Source organism: Mycteria americana, chromosome 1 (assembly GCF_035582795.1).
Source record: "Mycteria americana isolate JAX WOST 10 ecotype Jacksonville Zoo and Gardens chromosome 1, USCA_MyAme_1.0, whole genome shotgun sequence".
NCBI lineage: Eukaryota > Metazoa > Chordata > Aves > Ciconiiformes > Ciconiidae > Mycteria > Mycteria americana.
Genome location: NC_134365.1, coordinates 214,068,701 through 214,087,360, shown reverse-complemented (window position 1 = coordinate 214,087,360; position 18,660 = coordinate 214,068,701). Strand labels below are relative to the sequence as shown.

Sequence of the window (18,660 nt, the reverse complement as noted above, 5' to 3'; positions counted from 1 at the left end):
TATCAAATACTGATGCCCTGCTAGAAATTGACTTCTCAGTCAATAGGGATGTGTTGAAATGACTCTCAGTCAAACTTAGTATGGCTTGCCTATCTTTCTAGAGAAGGTTTACATTGGCTTCGGACACTGCTGTTCCTTGGGACCCCTTGTGTTCTAGGCCTTTACAAATGTAGGCACACTCTTAACAGCAGTAATGCGTCTTCTGCACGACTAATTCATAGTTCCTAACTGGATTTGAAGCCTGTTTTTAATATGATCTAATATGCTGTCATTGGGGCTCTAAAGGGGGAAAAAATGCAAATGGCACTGTATGTTGGCAAGTCTAACTCCATACCCTACTTCTCTTGGAATAGCTGGTCTGCTGTTTCTGAATATAAGGGCGTTTAGAAGTTAGTCGCACCATGTGAAAAACCTCAGTAGTCTTCTGTTTGAGTTGGATTGATTTGCCACATTAGGTTTTTTTCATATTTTTTGCATTCTGCGTTACTATCAACAGTCCAAAGAAACTGTTATTTGGGGCCTTATTGAACACTAGATAGACCTTCTATACCAAGAATGTTAATAATTTAAAAAATTGCTGGAAATGCTTAATTTCTTTTCCTGAGGTTTGATTAATTTATTATTCTTCTGTTATCTACTAGTCAATCCTTTTATGAAACTAACAAGCTTTTTGGAATCTGATTTTTATCTCTTCATGGAATCTTGTGAGGTTAAATCACACTTTAATTAAGAGGTTTTTTCCCCTCTGCAGGTCAGCCTTTGTTTTGACTCTGTTGGCTCTGTAGGCACCATAGAGAAACTGGGAGAGGAAGAAGAGGGAAGGAATGTTGAAAGAAAATCTGTGTAAAATAGAGTATAAAACAGTTAAAAAATTAAACTATAGATGTTATCTTGTGTTGCACTAGCTGAAAACTCAGTAAGAATTATTGGTACTAATTTAACTGGAATGTATTACTGTAGATATATTTTCTTTTTGGCTTCTCTCCCTTTCCAGTTTTCTCATACCCTTTCTTTGGCATGTGTTCAAATCACAGAACATGTTGAGTTTCTTTTCTTTCCTTTTAAGAACAACAAATTCTGAGTACTTGCAAGAAAAAATAACATGCAGTGTGCTTGAAGCAAGTATTACTAATTTGCAGTTTTGAGCAACTTCTGTTTCCCAACCTGTAAAGTGTCCATTTCCTACTTTAAACAACCCAAAATTTTGAAATAGAAAATTCCTTAAAAAAAAGTGCCCTGTGGGTCCTTAAACTGTATTTTTTCACATTAAGTTATGTGCCTGAACATTATCTTCATGTGAAAGACTTGCTACTGGTGTTTACTAAGCTCAAAAAGCAATCATTTTCTTTTTTGAAAACTTATTGCTTAGGTCTGTTTTCATAATTTTCAGCATTATTTTGAAAGCTTATCTGTTCCTGCTGATTTTAAGTGAACTTTTGCACCAGGATTTCACTGCTGGCCTCCAGCTGTCAGTAGGAAATTGGTGGGTGTGAGAGATTAACGATACCCTAAACATAATCTGTAGTACTTGTGTTATTACAGGGATGCAATCGCAACTCCAGATCTATAGTTGGTTAGCTTGTGGTGTCAAGCTGCTGTAGAGCAGGGGAAAAAAAAAAAAACCTTCTTCATTTTGACCTTTTTCTTTTCAGGGGAAACCTGTGATTTGTGTGTTTGATTTAATTCTGCAGGTTATAAAGTGGTGTGTTTTACAGTGTGTGGGGGAGGGAAGCTGGGGGGAGGAATTCTTCCTGTTTTTGCAGACCACAAATCCTGTCTGGGGAGCCATTACAAACTATTATGTTAGCTTCTTAGTTTATGTTCAGAAATTAAAGCCAGAGTTAACTCTTTCTTTCTTTCTTTTTTTTTTTTTTAAAAAAGGACAAATGTTCTCAAATTTTACTATAACAAGTCAGTACAGCATAAGTTATGTGCTCCTTACCTTTTTTTTTTTACATTCCAGCCCATATATACCTTTGAATCCACTGATGCCTTTGAAAGTAGTTTTATTTGTGATTTCTTAGAATTGTAGAGAATCCAAAAAAGGATTATGAGTTAAAATAAGGTGATAACTACCAGAATATGCAGCAGACTCAATGAACAGTGGTATTCATATAAAATTCAAACTTGAATTTGTAGAAAACTTATTAAAAATGTATTTTTTAATAAATACACTATGTTAAAGCCGTGCGTAGTTCTAATCTTGTCGTATAGGTCACAAGAAAAGGTAAGTTTGACTTGTTTCATTCTAGTACCTATTTATTCTCAGGTCAGGCTTACTGGTTTGACAAGACTAAGAATTTTTGGAAAAGCAAATAGTAGGAACATGACGTTTTGCACTGGGGATGAAGTTAGAAAGTTTTATAGCAAAGCTAAAACTATTCTTGTCTTAGCAGTGAGTTGGATATTTTTATTTCATGGGTTTTTGCGCCCTAACTGTTTGAATTTACTATATACATGGAGAAACATAACCCATCAGTGAGGCTGTGTAATGAGAGAACATGTTCTCTTAATTGCATGCATAAAGATTTTTAACATGCTGCTTTATCCATCTTCAGGCTCCTTCTAGCCACCTCTACTACTAACTGCTGCTGTACGCTGGGTTACAAGAGCTGTAGGAGAGTATGGGGCCTGGGTGTACTTGCCCCAGTGTGTACCTTGCCCTGTGGTGTGAATTTACTGGCTCACTGTTCCAGCTCACACCTAGAGCTATTCTCACTGAAAGAGGTGCCTGTTTAGTCAATTTATGTGAATTTTGTACATAGTGGTATTCATCTTGCTGTAGTTATTTCCTGTTATTTCTGATTTGGTCACTTATTTCCTCTTTAGTTTTGAGCAAGAAAAATATGTGATCATAAAAAACACAAGACTGGTAAAAAATGCGATTATAGTAGTTCAAATATGTTTGTTTAATTGCAGTGAATGTTTAGATTTCAGGATGTCTACTCAGAAAGGTTTGTGGTTTGACTGAAACAAGGCAATAGAGAAAACAATGCTTCAAACTTCGTATTGCCAAAATAAAGTTCTTGATGAGAAAACCGCAGGGACTGGAGTGCTGCGTATTAGACAGATGGACAGGGCAAGGCAAAACATATGACAGAAATAAATATTCAAAAGGAGGAATGAGTATTGAGAGAGGAATAGCTTAAAAATGACAGGCGCCTACCTCTCTTCTCTGGCTGTTTAGAGAAAGAGAAGGTGTTTGCTTTCTGTTGGAAATTTTTTTTGAGTGCTGCTGTGGTTGCAATAATTTAAGGTAAAATTGCCATGAGCATAAGCATGTTCTGAGGATTCATCCCACCTTCAGGCAAGGGGTTTTTTGTTTTGTTTTGTTTTTTTGTTGTGGGTTTGGTTTTTTTTTTTTTAGCTTAGCAACAACTCTATATTTAAGGAAAACCATAAGTATATTGAAGGAAAACCATAACTAAGGAGAGAGAACTGGCAGTGAGTTTCACAGGAAAAAACATCTTGGTTGTATTTTAAAAATTGGTATTTTGTGTGATTTGCTATTATATGAAGCAAAAGCTCATGCTACTTGTTAAAGTAAAGTTATTCTTTGAATTTTATAAAGTGTTAAGCTAAGCAAGAAAACATTCTTTAGGAAACTGTTCCACAAACAATATGTTGGCATGCAGATTTAGACAGTTGTCATTGCTTCTGTTGGTACGAATAGGATTTTTAACTTGTGTGTAAGGGGAATTGGGCTTTGGCCTCAACCAGATAAGTTTTCCAGAATTTACAGCACTTGCATGAAAATATAAATACCTTGCTCACAGGCAGATGCATTCAAAGTCTGAGGGTGGCACTTGCTGATTTCTTTGACTTTAAAATACTATTGATTAAACAGAGAACAGGAAATCTTTAATCTGTTTTTTATTTCTTGTATTTTCATTTTAAATCCTTGAAGACGAGTTCTGAAAAATTGGGACAGTTTCAGTAAAGAGCCATGAGTGTGATTAAAATCTTAGGGAACATTGTGGGAAAACTGAAGGAGCTCAGTTTTTGTTTAAGAAATGGTATGTGGGTGACTTGGTTGGACTCTCTAATATTACAGTGGAGGTGAGGAAGTAATCGCTTTCAGTGACTGGACACATTCCTGTGTAAAGTAGGGTGCAAATTGTAAAGGTAAGTAGCATTAGAATAACTTATCAGTGGTTGTGGTGACTTCATTGGAAATACTTAAAGACAAACTTGATCTTTTTAAAGAAGTGGCTAATTTGTGTTTTATATTAGTTAGGAAGCCAGACTATTTATCACTGTAATCTTTTCTGATTTTATAATCTGTGGAAAAAATTATGTATGATATTTTGAAGTTGCTTTCCACCCTTTTTTTTCTGTAGATGGATAGAACTGTTCAGATGAGCCTTGGGAAGTCAGCTAGTGCAGCTCCTGCTCGGAGCAGGACCAGCACTGAGTTCAGACCAGCTTGCTTAGGGATTTGTCCGGTCAGCCTTGCAAACAACTAAGGACAAAGGTCCAACAACCCCTCTGGGTCCCTGTTCCGATGCTTTGCTGTCTTGATGGAGAAAACGCTGTTTCCTCAGGTCAAGTCAAAATCTCCCTGGCCATGCCTGTAGTCCTCCCTGCTGGTTGATCATTGCCTGTTTTGTATTGGGGACCAAAACTGGGCGCAGTACTCTGGGTGGTGTAGTGAGTGCCAAGTAAAGGGAATTAATCATTTCCCTTGACCTCTTACCTACACTTCTGGTAATACAGCCCAGTACACTGCTAGGCTTCCTTGCTATTTTTATCCTATAGCTTTTTGGTTTTTTTAACAGTTATTTTAGACTCTTTCCTCTGGGCAGTGCAATCACAAAAGTATGTGGTTCTCTGTTGAGGTTTATAGGCCATAGTTTAAGAGCTATTGCTGTTACAATTTGGTCTGAACATTACCGAGTTGTCCGAAAAGCAAATTTTATCAAGTGAAACTTTTCTTTGAGGAAGGTATAAATGAACAAGAGAATGATCTTCCGGAAGCCTGTGGTCTGCTGTAATTTAAACATTAAAAGTGGAATCAAGAAGATTGAAATTGTTCAGCCACAGATGACGTGACCTGTGCTGAATAACTAAACTCTTGAGACATTGCCTGCTCAGTTCTCTAACAAGCATACAAGAAAATTCATGTGAAAGTGGAACTGGGGGAAAAAAAGAAGAAACAAAATGAAAAGTGTGGTAAACACTGCTGCTCTTTGGTACTTGAATTAAACGGTAATTAAAAAATGTGATTGCTTTTGTGCAATCCTCCTTTTCAGGTAAAAGATACCAGTCTTGTTAAGACTTTTTCAGAACAATTTTTCTTCGGTTCTTTAATTTAACACAACAGACTGGCAGGATGGACCAGGATGTGCCATCCCATGTCTTGTCCCACAGATGCAGCTTTCTTGGATGCTGACTTACATCCTTGTCCTAGTTCAGCCTTGGTCTGCCACTCATGAATTTTGCTCCTAGCTTGTGTTTTTCCTTCCCCAATTAAAGATCGCATTAGAAACAGAGCAGAGTATGGGAGATGCTGTCAATTGAAGAGGTGAGAGGGAGGCAGTGGGAAGCCAAAATGAAGATCTTGATGAGAGCGGCCTCTGGAAGAAAATGGCATGAGACAGAGATGATGGAGGAGGAAGGGGCAGTAAGGATTTATGTGCATTTGCTTGGGCTTTCCTGTAGTGACCTTGCTGGACCGTCACTGGTATAACGACCTGCTGATGTTGGTGCTCCTGAGATTAACATTCAAGCACTGGTTCATGGACTTTGGGGGTGCAATTTTAGCCATTTATTAGTATCTTTAAACCTCCCCAAAGCAGGTGGTTAGACATGGCTGATTAATTATTTTTGTTGTTTAATTATTTCCTGCTCTTGTAATACCATTTCCCAATTATATTCTTCTCTTATTTACCAGATGCAGTTTTAATACAATCCTTGGGTTGTACCAGTGACCCTTTTGCTTGGCCTACCTCCATCTTTCTGTCCTGTTTTCCATCAGCTGTCATTGCTACAAAACAGTGCAACGTTTTCTGAAGTTCCACCGAGTTCAGGGTTGGGTTAGGCTTGCTGGGTCACATTGCACAGGGCCAGGAAGAGTCCTTTTTTTTTTTTTTTTTTCCTTTGCCCCCCAAACAGTCACAGAATTAAAACTTTCTGCTTGGAGTTAGCCAGGGCTTTGTACAGCAGCAGATAGAGACAGGCTTACCGAAGGCACTTTCAGATGATGTCATCTAGCAACTTTCTGTATTTTCAGCTCCGGAAGTTACTTCCTTGTGCACATTCGTCGTCTGCACGCTTTCCCTCCTCCTGACCACCTACTTCTCGCATTGGTCTCGCTGCAGCTGCACTGCAGCTTCTGATTTCTTTCCTTCCTCTTCTCTAGCCCCTTTTCCTTTCTTTGTCTTTGCAGTTGGCGAGTTACATTTTACGCTTATCCAAAAGGGACCACAATAGAAGCTAAAACTTTGTTAGATCAAATTCTTAGTTTTTTAGTACTTAAAATTCAGTGGGAGGCTAAAAGACCCTGCCTGCGTGCCATCCCTGCCTGTGTGACATAGAGACTGAAGGAGAGAATCCACCAAGTAAATTATGTGCACATACAATAGTCATGCTGTTTTATGCATGCTATATATAATACAATCGTGAATGCACACATAACATTCTTAAAGCTGCGTCTGTCACTCAGTACCTGGTGGTAGCTTCTCGCAGGTAAGTGTGTTACTGCAGGAAGTTACTGAAGTTCTGATGTTTTCCAGAATACTCAAAGTGTATTGAGTTACCAGGTTAGCTTTCATTCTAAATTTAATTCTGTGTTTCCAAACAGCTGAGTGCTGGGATATTTATCCTAAACTTTTAATACTATTACAGGAGTAAAAAAAAAAAAAATTCCAAGAAACACGAAATATCCACTATTTTTCCCCACAAGAACAAATTAAAATTTACAGTACACAGAACTGTATTGGCTGCCAGTTTGGTAATCAGGAGGGTCAGGACACCAATATTATTTTATCATCTGCGCTAATCGGCTGAAAGACTAGGTGATTGTTTACAGACCAGCTTGAGAGTTGAATTCATCTATTACACGAGGTGAGTTTTCACCCCTTCCTGGTCAGAAACATCATGCAGTATTTTGATGCTTTATTACAAGTTGTATAGGTCTCTTTGCTTTAACGTTTACAGACCCTATTCCCTGTCTGTTATCTTTTTTTTTTCTTGTGTGCCTCATCCTCACTAAATCTTTAGATTCAGGCTTTTTTTTCCTTAGGTTTCTGTGCTAGAGTCTTGTTTCTAATACCTGGCACAGAGTGGTACCAGGTGGAGAAGGCATACAAAGAGCAGATGCGTAACTCTGCACAAAACAAAACAAAAACCAAAACCCAAACTGATTTTGCTAGTTAAAGTTTTGAACTTAAGCCAAATTTGAATCTTCCCTGTAAATAGAGAGCAACTTGTGGAACTCAAGATGGTGCATCGCTGCTTCCTGCAAATTCAACGTGATGTGAAATATATCCCCGTACCTTAGATATCTGCTGTGAAAAACCTTGATCTGGATGTGTAACTTGGCAAAGTTATAAACACCTAAACATGGGGTCAGAAAATACTGAATAAACTTTTTTTCAGATGGTTGAAGCCTGGGAACTATGCAGTAGGAATTTACCTGTTTCCTGCTACCTGTGATTTTGGTTTGCTTGCCTCTTCAACTGACATGATAGCAAGATATGTTCAGTTAACATACCATTCTCTTAAGCACTCTACGAATGCTTGAAAAGTTAAAGTCTCATGACAAAATGGAACATACAAGCCTGGGTTGGACCTTTGTTATTCATGTAGTAGCAGTATAAAAAAAACCCTGAATGACGTGAAGACAAAGATGAGATCAGGTTATAAACTCAGTTCCATATTGAGAAACTTCAACGGTTAACCATGTGGTGCTTTCTATGTTAGTTTCAAATTTTGTGTGTAACAGCAGTGGGGACATAAGAAAAATCCCAAATGCTACAAGGCTGACAGTAAAATCAAGAAGTTAAGAACAGCATTCCAGTCAAGAAATACTGAAACTGGGTTTTCCAGCCTTTGCCCATAGTCTCTAAGCTAATCTTTGCAGAAGAGGAGGAAGGAATGAGGGCAAAGCAAATCTGCAGAAAGGTTTTCCACTTTCTTGAGGCCAATGGTGACTTGCGTATGATGTACAGAAAATAACTGTGGTTTCTTCATCTGGACCCTACCGTGACATCTAATACAGTCTGTTACTGGAGCAGCTCACATCTGCGTAGTCAAGAGTTCAGTTTTGGTCTTGTGCTGCAGTAGCATCAGCAAAAGCGTGAGAGCGTGGGCTCAAGTTTATACTTTTTCTATCTAAATAGCAGTGTGATCTATGGGCTGAGACATAGGGACAGATCTGAAAATAGAAGGGGAAAAAACCCCCCCAAATTAAGTAAAGGTTAGAAGAGAAAATGGTGGCAGCTGTGCCAGGGCAGTGTTGGCATTGTGACTCTCAACTAGAAAAGGCAGGGTATACTGGTTTGAGCCAAGATTTCTGCATCATCGGTCTCAGCAGAAAACACTTTTCATGATAATGTAAGTAGAAGGGCTAAGGTGCCTTCAGTTACCTAGCACTGGTCACAAAACAGAAGCTTAGACACAAGCAGTTTTCTGTAAATTCACAATTTAACTTGGGCTTTGGCCACAGTTTGTATGTTTACGTTACCAGCTCATGTGTAGGCTTTTATTTTGTGATAAGTGCTGTGTAATTCAAGGTGCCCTGCCCCTTCATGAAGGCTTCGGGACTTGTGCAGTAGCAAGTTGCTATATATAACCTGGTTCATGTAATTCCTCACCGCTTTGGATACCATGCTATCAAGGTGCTATTTTGGTTTCATACTTATTTTTCTATAGGGTGGTAATGATTCATACTCCATCAATAATCTGTTTTTTAAACTCTCTTCTTTAATAAAATATTCTTAATGCTTAAAGTGTTTTTCTTCAGTGTGCAAAAAATGTTTAATTCATTCACTAATTTTATCATTTCTGTTTATAGGAGAGGTCTCCTCACAATTTACATGGCCAATCAAGTAAGTAGTCCTTTATTTCAAGAATAAAAATATGTAAGATTCATTGGAAATGTATCTTGTTTAAAATTGATGCTGAGATTAATTGCCTTTTTAATGCTTCCAGGATTTTTCTTTTTCTTTAAGAATTATGTGTTATTAGGTAAAAAAAATTATCTTAGGAGCAAATTGTGACTGTAGGTCTTTTGGAAGTAGCTGTAAAGCAGAGGCTGAAATGTATTTCATTGTGCTGTGCTCAAAATTTCTTGTATCATAGCCCCAGGAAAACGTGTTGTTTTATATATGCCCTCCATAGCAGAATGGCATCTGGTACTTTTAGTGTTCGTTATTTTGCAGAGGAGTAATCCAACACCATATACTTTAGTTTTGTAATTAATTGTTTCTCAAACTGATATGAAATACTGCACATGTAAACATCTTTACCACATGGTTGTATAGATTTAAATTTTTTTGTGTAATATTCCTTGTAATCTCATTCAAATACATAACAGTAGGGAATTTATCTAAATGGCACTTTGTGCATTAACTTCTTGTAAATATATAATACTTCTGTTACATGATCATACTACTTTAGAAGTGATTTTATTACGCCAAAAGAATTATCTGAGGTTTTTATTTTAACTTTTATTTTAATTATTTAATTATTTTATTTGATTTTGACTTCTATTTTTATTTTAACTTCATTTTAACTTTTATAGCTGCTTGACTTGGATGGCTCATACAATATCCTTTAGGATTACTTTTCTTTGTAAAGTTTTTTTCCTAATTTGAAAAGATGAAAAATCCCTTTCTTGAAATTTAATTAATTAGATATTCAGACCTGCAATAACATGTGGGAACAAAGTTGGATTCCTACGAGGATGTGTTAACCTTGAAAGGTTTGACGTTTTCCCTGAATTCAAAAGAGCAACTGTGTATAGAAACTCCTTGTTCGGGAAACAGAGGTTATAAAAATGGTGATAATTAGTTGGGCATGTCATCATTCATTTGGGGTGGACTTTTCAAGAGAAGGGTGGAATAGTTGTGCTTAAATAGCAGCACCTCTGGGTATCCCAATTCTGAGAAAGCTTTCATGACATTCACTGCTCTTAAGCTGCAATGCCACACAGTTCACATGATATTGGACGGTGTTATAAGGAAAAAGCCAACTGATGCAGTTACGTTTTATTGACGCCATTCAATGCAATGGATATTCTCTTCCGCATAATGGTTTATTTTAGTCACAACTCTTTGGTGAACTCAGAGCTACCAGAATTTGCTTCGTAAACTGCCCTTGATCATATCATACTCGTTAGAAAGCTGTGTAATCACTGTAATTGTTTCCCTATTTGTGTTGCTTGTCTTTGGTTTAGAACTTTATATGCTTTGATAAGATTCACTTATAAATTTACTAAGCCTTTAAAACATTTATTTCTGTCATCTTTAGATTGCAGCATGCCCCATTCTGAAAGCTGGCAAATTTTAATCATTAATGATGGCAGCTGGATTGTGAAATTACACTGCATTTCTTGCATTCTGTAAAACTAGTGTCAGGACCTATTAAGTTATTCATTGAACTAAATGTATTCCTTTGTTTTGTTTCCCGTTTTGCTAAACTGTGTTTTGCAGTCTGAGCAATAATAATTGAGGCTTTTTGTTTGATTCTTCATGTGTGTCTTCGCCCAGTTAGACAGACAGGAGCTAATTGTAATTAGGCTTATTGGTGGTTATAAGCAATATTATGACTGTAGCTGCAGTGAATTTTTATAGCCGTATTAGGGCTTTTAAATCAGAAAATTTTACTTCTATTGTCCTGTTGGCAATGCGTGACAATTTGTCCTCAGAGATGAATTTACTTAGTGAAAAGGGGAAAGGTGTGTTAAAGTCTTTATGCATGGCTGCTGTTTCTCAGTTCAGTGAGGGAAATGCAGTGGAACATGAAAGGCAGTGGGTCTAAGGACTCTTGTTCTAAAGGTGACATTTTTATTGATTTCTAATCTGAAAGCTACTAGAAACATATGAATAAGTGTCCTGGCTCATTTTAAATAAATCAGTGATTATAGATTTATGTCAACCTGAACTCCCCAGTTGCATTTCCTTGCTGCTTACACAATAAAATGACAGAAAAAAAAAAGCTGTTTAGGTTATATATGCTTTATGGAAAAATCGAATAAAAATGCTTTCCTAGACTAGCTTTCTGTTAAATTGAAGCTATACAGCAATGCACTTCAGGGCTTGGATTTTTTTTTTTTTTAGATAAGAACGAGAAATAAGTATAGGAGTGAAGGATATGTAGTTTTAATTTTGATATGCAGAGTCTAAAATCAACTTCTGAGCTTCTCACTGGAAGTCAGTCAGAGTTTTTAGAAGTAAATTAGTATGCCTGAGCCCTAACATTGTTGAACATGTGGGTTTGGAAATTTTTAAGTAGTTACACTCTGAGACCTGATGTTTCTGTAATACCCCGGAGCAGAGTAGCAGTAGTCAGTGCTGTGGACCACACAGAAGCACGGAGCCTTTCAAGTTCTATTTTGGATTGCACATGTTAAAGTCAAGAGATTTCTAGGATCGTAAGAGACGCGTTGGTAGTGAACATATAAGATAATCCTTCATGGATAATTTGAGATCAAAAGGAACCCCAAGATTCCAACAAAAGGTGGAAAGTGAAATGTAATCTCTTCAGTTATTTTTATCTGGAAAATTAGATGATATTAATGACTGACCATGAGAAAGACGTATAGCTCTTATGTTTTAAAACAGTTATGGCATACTTCATTGTGAACAGCTCAACAGATGAGTTGTTCCTTTTAAGTTGAAGAAGCCATGTCTTTGGATTAGGAATTTTTTTGTGTTGCAAACAAAACAAACAAAGGCTGCCTTTGATATGCGCTATAGGAAGAGACTAGTCTGGACTAGGGCCAATTTGATATAAAACTTTTAAGAAACAAAAATTTAGGAAAATTGATATGTTGTTATTGAAATGCTACACTGAAGAGGCAGTTATCCTAGTATATACTGAACTACAAAATGCCTTTTTTTTTTTTCTTCCTTTATCAGAAAAAAATGGAAGTTTCTTTACGTGGAATGTTTGAAATTCAAACTGTGCATCACTGTATCAAAGACTTTCTTTGTTTTGTACTATGGCTGCTAATGTAGGGTGTTGTACTTGCAAAATTGGAAATGTTAATATTAACAAGTTGCTCTTGAGGGTCACGGGTTAAACGATGTAAAGCTCAAGCATAAGATAAGGCAGCTGGATGCAAAAGGCAGAGTGATGCTGTTGAGGAATGGTTCTTGAGTGTGATGGGAGGAGAAGGTGTAGGAATCTGGCCCAGCCATGGAGAGCGCATTAGGGAGTGGAAAGGTATAAATTTGAAAAATAAGACTAGGAAGAAAAGGAGGCAGAGAAGGACAAGCTAAAGATGAGAAATGAGAATTTATTGTGGCAAGAGACACGAAGGGACTGGAGCTGGGCTGACGTAATGGGATTTGGTTTGTGGGAGTGTTACAAGTATAACAAGCGGAAGAAAGATGAGAAAATGTAGAGTCTATTCTAGTTAAAGCAGTGAGCAGATGATAAAGAAAATGATGGGTTTGCAGGGAAAGGAAAGGATGAATTTTGTTGCAATTAATATGAAGAGAAATTTAGCAAGAGCCCAGGAAGAGAGATGGTATTATTGAAGTCCTGGATATGGGAGTTGGAGAAATTGTTGTCAGCAATTGCATCTGGATAAAGTTTACACAGAAATATGAAGATCCCGTGTTTTATTTATTGTTATGCTGATGTTGGGTCATCAGTGCATCTGCCACTTACGAAGTATTGTACATAGGTCCTATAGCAAGGAGGAGATACTGTTTTAAAGTAAGAAAAATACAGCCATGCTTGTCATCAGTAGTATGAAGTAAAGTGTGAAAGGAAGGGTACATCTTCCCAGATGCACTGCAATATGGTGATCATACATTAAAGACCAATGATAGTGAATAGAAATGCTGAGAGGACAGTCAAGAGTGTAAGAAGAGTGCAATAAGGGAAGACCTTCAACATTTTGTACGTCCAAACTTGTGACGTTTTCTGGAAAACGTCTGAGAGCTGCTGTGACCATGTTCACTTTAACAGCCTGCTGATGAAGCTGAGAGCCTGTTTACCTCATTGCTGTTCTGTTCAGACGTACCAACTCCTTCCCTTCCCGATGTCTGCTATTTCAGAAATACTTTTTTAATTTGTATTTCAAGTCCAATTAAGGAAGAGTTAAAGTGACTCTGAATTACTGTTCACGTTAAACAAATACTGAACCGAACAAGTTGATCAAAGGCATTACAGTGGGTGATGCTCTGCTTTTGTCTATGGTAGAGAACAAGTAATACAGCTGAGCACAAAGTTTCTTGCCGTTTTAAAGTAGTCCAAGAAGTTTCACAGTTGAATTGTTTTTCAGTTGCATAAGTAGACTAAATCTGGGTTCATTTTGGCTGTATCTTTGTTTATTCCAACCAGTCAATGCGAAGGCTGCATGTAAGTTGTGCTCTTAAAGCTTGAAATATTTGGTCTAGGAGCATGCAAAAATGCTGAAGCACAGACTTAAAAAGAAATCCCTCAGAATCTAATGGAGAAAAGAGTATCCAGTGCTCTTCAGTCAGTTTTAACTCCAGATATTTGTATGGTTTTTTACAGGATGGAAGTCATAGTGATTCAAAATATCACTAAATCCTCATGCTTTGCAATATTTTAAAAAAATCAAAGCCATTAGCCTAATTTAAGATACACGCAGGCAGCAAAGTAGATACCAAGCCTGATAGAGATATGACACAATATAGAACATGGTTCAAACATTTGAACCAAGGGCCCTCCAGTATCACTTTCCACATACAGTAAATTTGTTGTTATTGTTTCATACTTTGTGGAGGTGATACATGGAGGGATGAAAGAAAGAGGAGTGAGACTTGCTATGGCAAAAGAAAAAGTAACAACAGAAATCCACTTTTAAGCTGTGCTTTTGCTGATCCTGTAGTTTTAAATTTTTGCTAAAGGCAAACTGGTAATATTGTAAAGGCAGGTATGTGCACACAAGAAGTGCTCTGACACTGCGCATTCCTGAGTGATTTTTCTCACCAACTTATCAAGTGCTTTCTGTACAAAATTGCCAATGTGTCTGAGTTGTTACGGATGTTTCAAGAAATACCTTGTGCCAGCTGCAATTAAATGCTGGAGGATACTATGAATAATACAGGTTGAAGTTTTTTTTTTTAGTAATGTGCTGTTTGACTGTAAAACCAGGTTTCTGTCATTTGCATAACTTGCAACTCTGAGAAATTATCACCTAGTGCTCTTATATGCTATAAAATGTATACCATTTCAGAAATATCCTTTAAAATAAAAAAAAAGTTCGTGATTGTCACTTCTTCATTGATAATTCTGTGAAATAATAAGTATTTAACTTGTCCCGTTTGTTTTGGCAAACCATTATATTTGGTTACATGGTTTATTTATCGTAACACAAGAAAATGTTTTCTGTTTGAACTTACTAAACTGACTTTCTATAAACAAGGTACCGACTGGCTCCTTTTCTTCTCCACTGGGAACAATTCAGTTTTAGTCAAAAGATGGAGGCAATCCAGAATGAAGAAGGGTGGATGGATTTACTTTTACCCAATACAAATTCTAAAGTTTTTAGAAGCACTGGGTTCTAGTAAAATGGATTTGACCACTCCTGCCTTTTCTTTTTAGATAATTAAAATTTTCTTGTGTGCTCTCATGTGATTCTTAGTATTAACGTTATACAAGGACTGCCAGGATGGAGGAGCTTACCTATTCTTTTAGCTTATTTGCTGAGATAGGAATACCTGGAATTTTTTTTTAGTTTTGTAACATTTCAGAAGTAATCTCTATAACTGAAAGTGCATCAAGTAAAGGCTTGAGATACTTGTCTCCCTGGATGCTACCTGTCCTGCCACCATCTCTTCCTTGCTTTGTCACTGTTATCTGCACCCCTCTTCTGAGGTGACAGTGGCTTTGGTTACAGCAGCAGCTGGCAGGGACCATGTATATTTATTCTCTAATGGTGTCCAGGGTAGATTCCCCTTTCATTCCTTGTGTTGTCACCTTTTGAGTCTATAGCGTGTCAGTTGAAGTAAAACCATTGCTTAGTTCCTTCTTGCAGGCTAGCTTTGTTCTTAGAATAGTAAGTAGTCTTATTTTCTCTGTTTTATAAGTTGTTAGAACAGCACAAGTATTTTGATATTTGGTTTAGACTGGATATTAGGAAAAATTTCTTCCCTGAAAGGGTTGTCATGCACTGGAACAGGCTGCCCAGGGAAGTGCTGGAGTCACCATCCCTGGAGGTATTTAAAAGGCGTTTTGACTTGCTGCTGGCTGAAGTTGATAGTTTTTGAACTTCTGTCACCAGTTAAGCCTTTAATTTTAGTGCTAACAAGAAACAAGTCTTCTCTGGTATCAATTTAGACATCGGTATCGACTCACTAGTGCTTTCCCTGCGGCTACCGTTCTAATGGATGCTTCTTCCTTAATGCATCTCGAGTCTGAAGCTCAGCTGAGAGTCCTGAATCCCCGGTTCTAATAGTGGCATTTTTGCTACTATTTTGGCCTACATTGTAACTGGGGATTTTGTGAAGAGTTGTTTGCTTCTGCTGCTATCAGGTCCTGCGATGTTCCTTGGTAAGTCTTGCCTTTTGTTGCAGACTGGTGTTTTTCTGCTATTCTGTCATCTGGATTTAGGAGAGCTTCTGTAGCTTCTGCTTCTATACTGCCTGGATCTTAGTGGAAAAATGAGGTGGAAAACAAGGAACTTGCCTCTTTTCCATTTCATAGAAGGCATACTCAGGTGGAGCTCGTCGGACATTTGTTCTATGGCCTTCACATTGTTTGCTCTGTCTCATGGTTTAAAGCCAGGCAGAGTCAGCCCCTCCTTCTCAGAATGACACTTGGGGTATGTCCATGTTACAGCGTGGACAGTCAGGCATCACAAATGCCCTTTTTGACAATGACGGAGGACTTGGATGTAATCTGGTTTACCAAAGTCAGGAAAAAGAACCAAGATTGATGGATTTTTATCCTTTAGGTTGTAAAGAGCTAATCTGAAAGAAGAAAGCTAATCACACGTTAGTTTAGACTTGAAGACGGTGTGCTTCAGTGAGAAATGTGGGGGTGTTTTTTATATGGTTTCAATAGGCAATCTTTAATACTCTATAATTAAATGGTAATGAAATACAGCATTCTCAGGCACTAATGGCACTTAGATTATTTTGCAAAATAAAGCCCCAAAATATGAAGTTGTCTTTCAGAAACATCTCGAAAGACAAAATCATAATGAAACAAGAAGGCTTACAGATTCAAAGATCTGCATAACTAGAGTATATTTGTTACCCATTCTGGTCTCTTTTTCCTTTTGTTTGCACTCTGACTGGTAGAATCAATACTAGGGAACTAGCTTTTATTAATCTTAAGCTCTTCTAATGCTTCTTATTTGCTGTAATACCTAGGTATGTATATACATGTGTTTGCAGAAATAATTAAAAACCTCCAGCTTAGAAATAATTAAAAACCTCCAGCTTAGAAATAATTAAAACTAACTAAACCCAGTTTTGAATAAGAACGTGGAAAAGAAAGCTTGTTTTCTCTTCAGAAGACCTCTAACTGTTGTTAACCTTGTTATGGTTCTGCTTTTGTCTCATTCTCTCAGCATCCCCAGGGTACAGAACAGTTCAGGAAGAGGTGCTGTTAATACTATGTGCCAGTTGTGCCATACTGGAGTGGTAAAGTGAAGGAAGTGTAAATGTAGTAGTTAGCAAAAAGCCAAAATGGTTTCTATTAAGATGTTAATAAAGTTAGATACTAAATAGAAGAGTCTCCTTTCAAGTAGACTACTTGAAAAGGAGCAAATTTTTCTGAGTAGTTTGGAGGAATATGGAAGTTATTCAAAAGAAATGAGTGCTTTTTAATGCCTGACAGTAATGTTCAGATCTATTCCAAAGGCACCTAAGAGGAAGAAAAAATTTACCCTTTCACAGAATCATTGAGTTTATTGTGGTGACTGTGCAGGGAAGTGTATTGTATCATCAACATTTCCAAACTCCTTGCTTAGAAATTAAATGCAGATGTTTTCAAATAATCAAAGACTTGGGCATGTTTTATTCTAGTCGATAAATGCTCAAGACACTTTCCAAAAATTTTATTTTGGAATTCAGAATTAGATGCCATAAATGAGTAAGCTATATACTTTACACATACCATATTCTGTGGGATAGGAAGTTTGGCAACTGAAACAGGCAATATTGAAATAAATTGCTACTTTTAAACATAAACATTACATAAAACTCATACGAGGAGGGAAATAAGCTGAAGTCTTACTTTCTTTTGAATAGAGCATGATGTAGACTAATTTGATTAACAGAATACTTTACACAATCAAATTAGGGGTAATTCATGGCACACACTGATGATTTTAAAAGGTTGAAACTTAAGGTCATTGTCACTACCCCCACCCCAAATCTTTAAAGGCAGGTTTTAAAATTAAGAGTCATGTGAACTTAAACATTGCTGATGTCTTCACTGTTAAGTAATACAGTAATAAAGTTAGATCCTGGCAGCTGCCGTTCTTGTGGATTGACATGGCTAATTGGCTTTGGCATCTTAGCCTCAGGAAACCTCATCCATCACTACAGAGCAAGACGTTTGGCAAGAGTCAGAGAAAACTTTTAATACTTTGTCTCTTACTTTCTATGCAAAGCTGCTTTGCATTTTTGAACTTTCCAGTGTATCTCGTTAAAAGCGCGATGTAATACTTAATTTTATGCTCCTTTAACGTGACCTTTTACAGTGAATAACTACTTGTTTGACTTTCCAGAATTAGGAAAAATGTCACTATTGCAAATCAATTTTGAAATTTACCTCTTGGATAAAGCTTATAGCTTATGCAGAGTTTCATATCAGAAATATACTAAGTGCTAAAGCAAGCTAGTTGACTTTTATAGTTAACTCTTTGCTAGTTAGTAATTGAGATGAAAGTAATGCTTCAGGTTCTGAAGAGCTCTCAGACACCCATCTCTAGTGCATATAGCATTTCTGATTGCAAGAATTACTGTGAGCAATGATTTGATAGATGAAAAAAGGTGGGTCAAGAGCGAGTTCAAGACTTCCCAGCAGGTGAAATCCCAGTAGTGTTTCAAGAAAGTTGAGGGTTTTCCTGGTAGAAGGAAAGGGTTTCAGAGGTCTTCTGGGGGAGGCTTGTGGGAGCAAGAGTCTCCTGCTCTTCCTACTTCACAACAATCTCAGCAGTCCTCTTCCCTTCCCTCCGATCTTTACATTTTCTTTTCTTTACAAAACTGTCACATTTTCTTCCTCAAACCTACAGGAAACGCAGGTATTATCCTCCCCTCTCAGCAGCAGTCCCTCTTACCAGGCAGCAGAAACTCTCGAGCGTCCAAGTTTGTGAGGTTTGGGAAGAAGGGGAGATGGGTCTTCTCTGGGAGAAATGGGGGGGAAAATGCAATCCAAGGGCTGAAGAAGTTGAGATGGGACCTTAAACAAAAGGAAACATAGAATCATTAAGGTTGGAAAAGGCCTCTAAGATCATGTAGTCCAACTGTCAACCCAACACCTCCATGCATACTAAACACCTCT

General features: G+C 37.4%; 1 protein-coding gene across 2 annotated transcripts in view; it reads left to right on the top strand.

The window, feature by feature from the left end:
* TMEM135 (transmembrane protein 135) overlaps positions 1-18,660 on the top strand; it is a 189,022-nt gene that overhangs the window by 32,112 nt on the left and 138,250 nt on the right. For both annotated transcript variants that reach the window (XM_075491147.1, XM_075491148.1), the window contains exon 4: positions 9,017-9,050. In XM_075491147.1, coding sequence (XP_075347262.1) covers positions 9,017-9,050 — 34 coding nt within the window. The remainder of the gene's footprint in view (positions 1-9,016; positions 9,051-18,660) is intronic.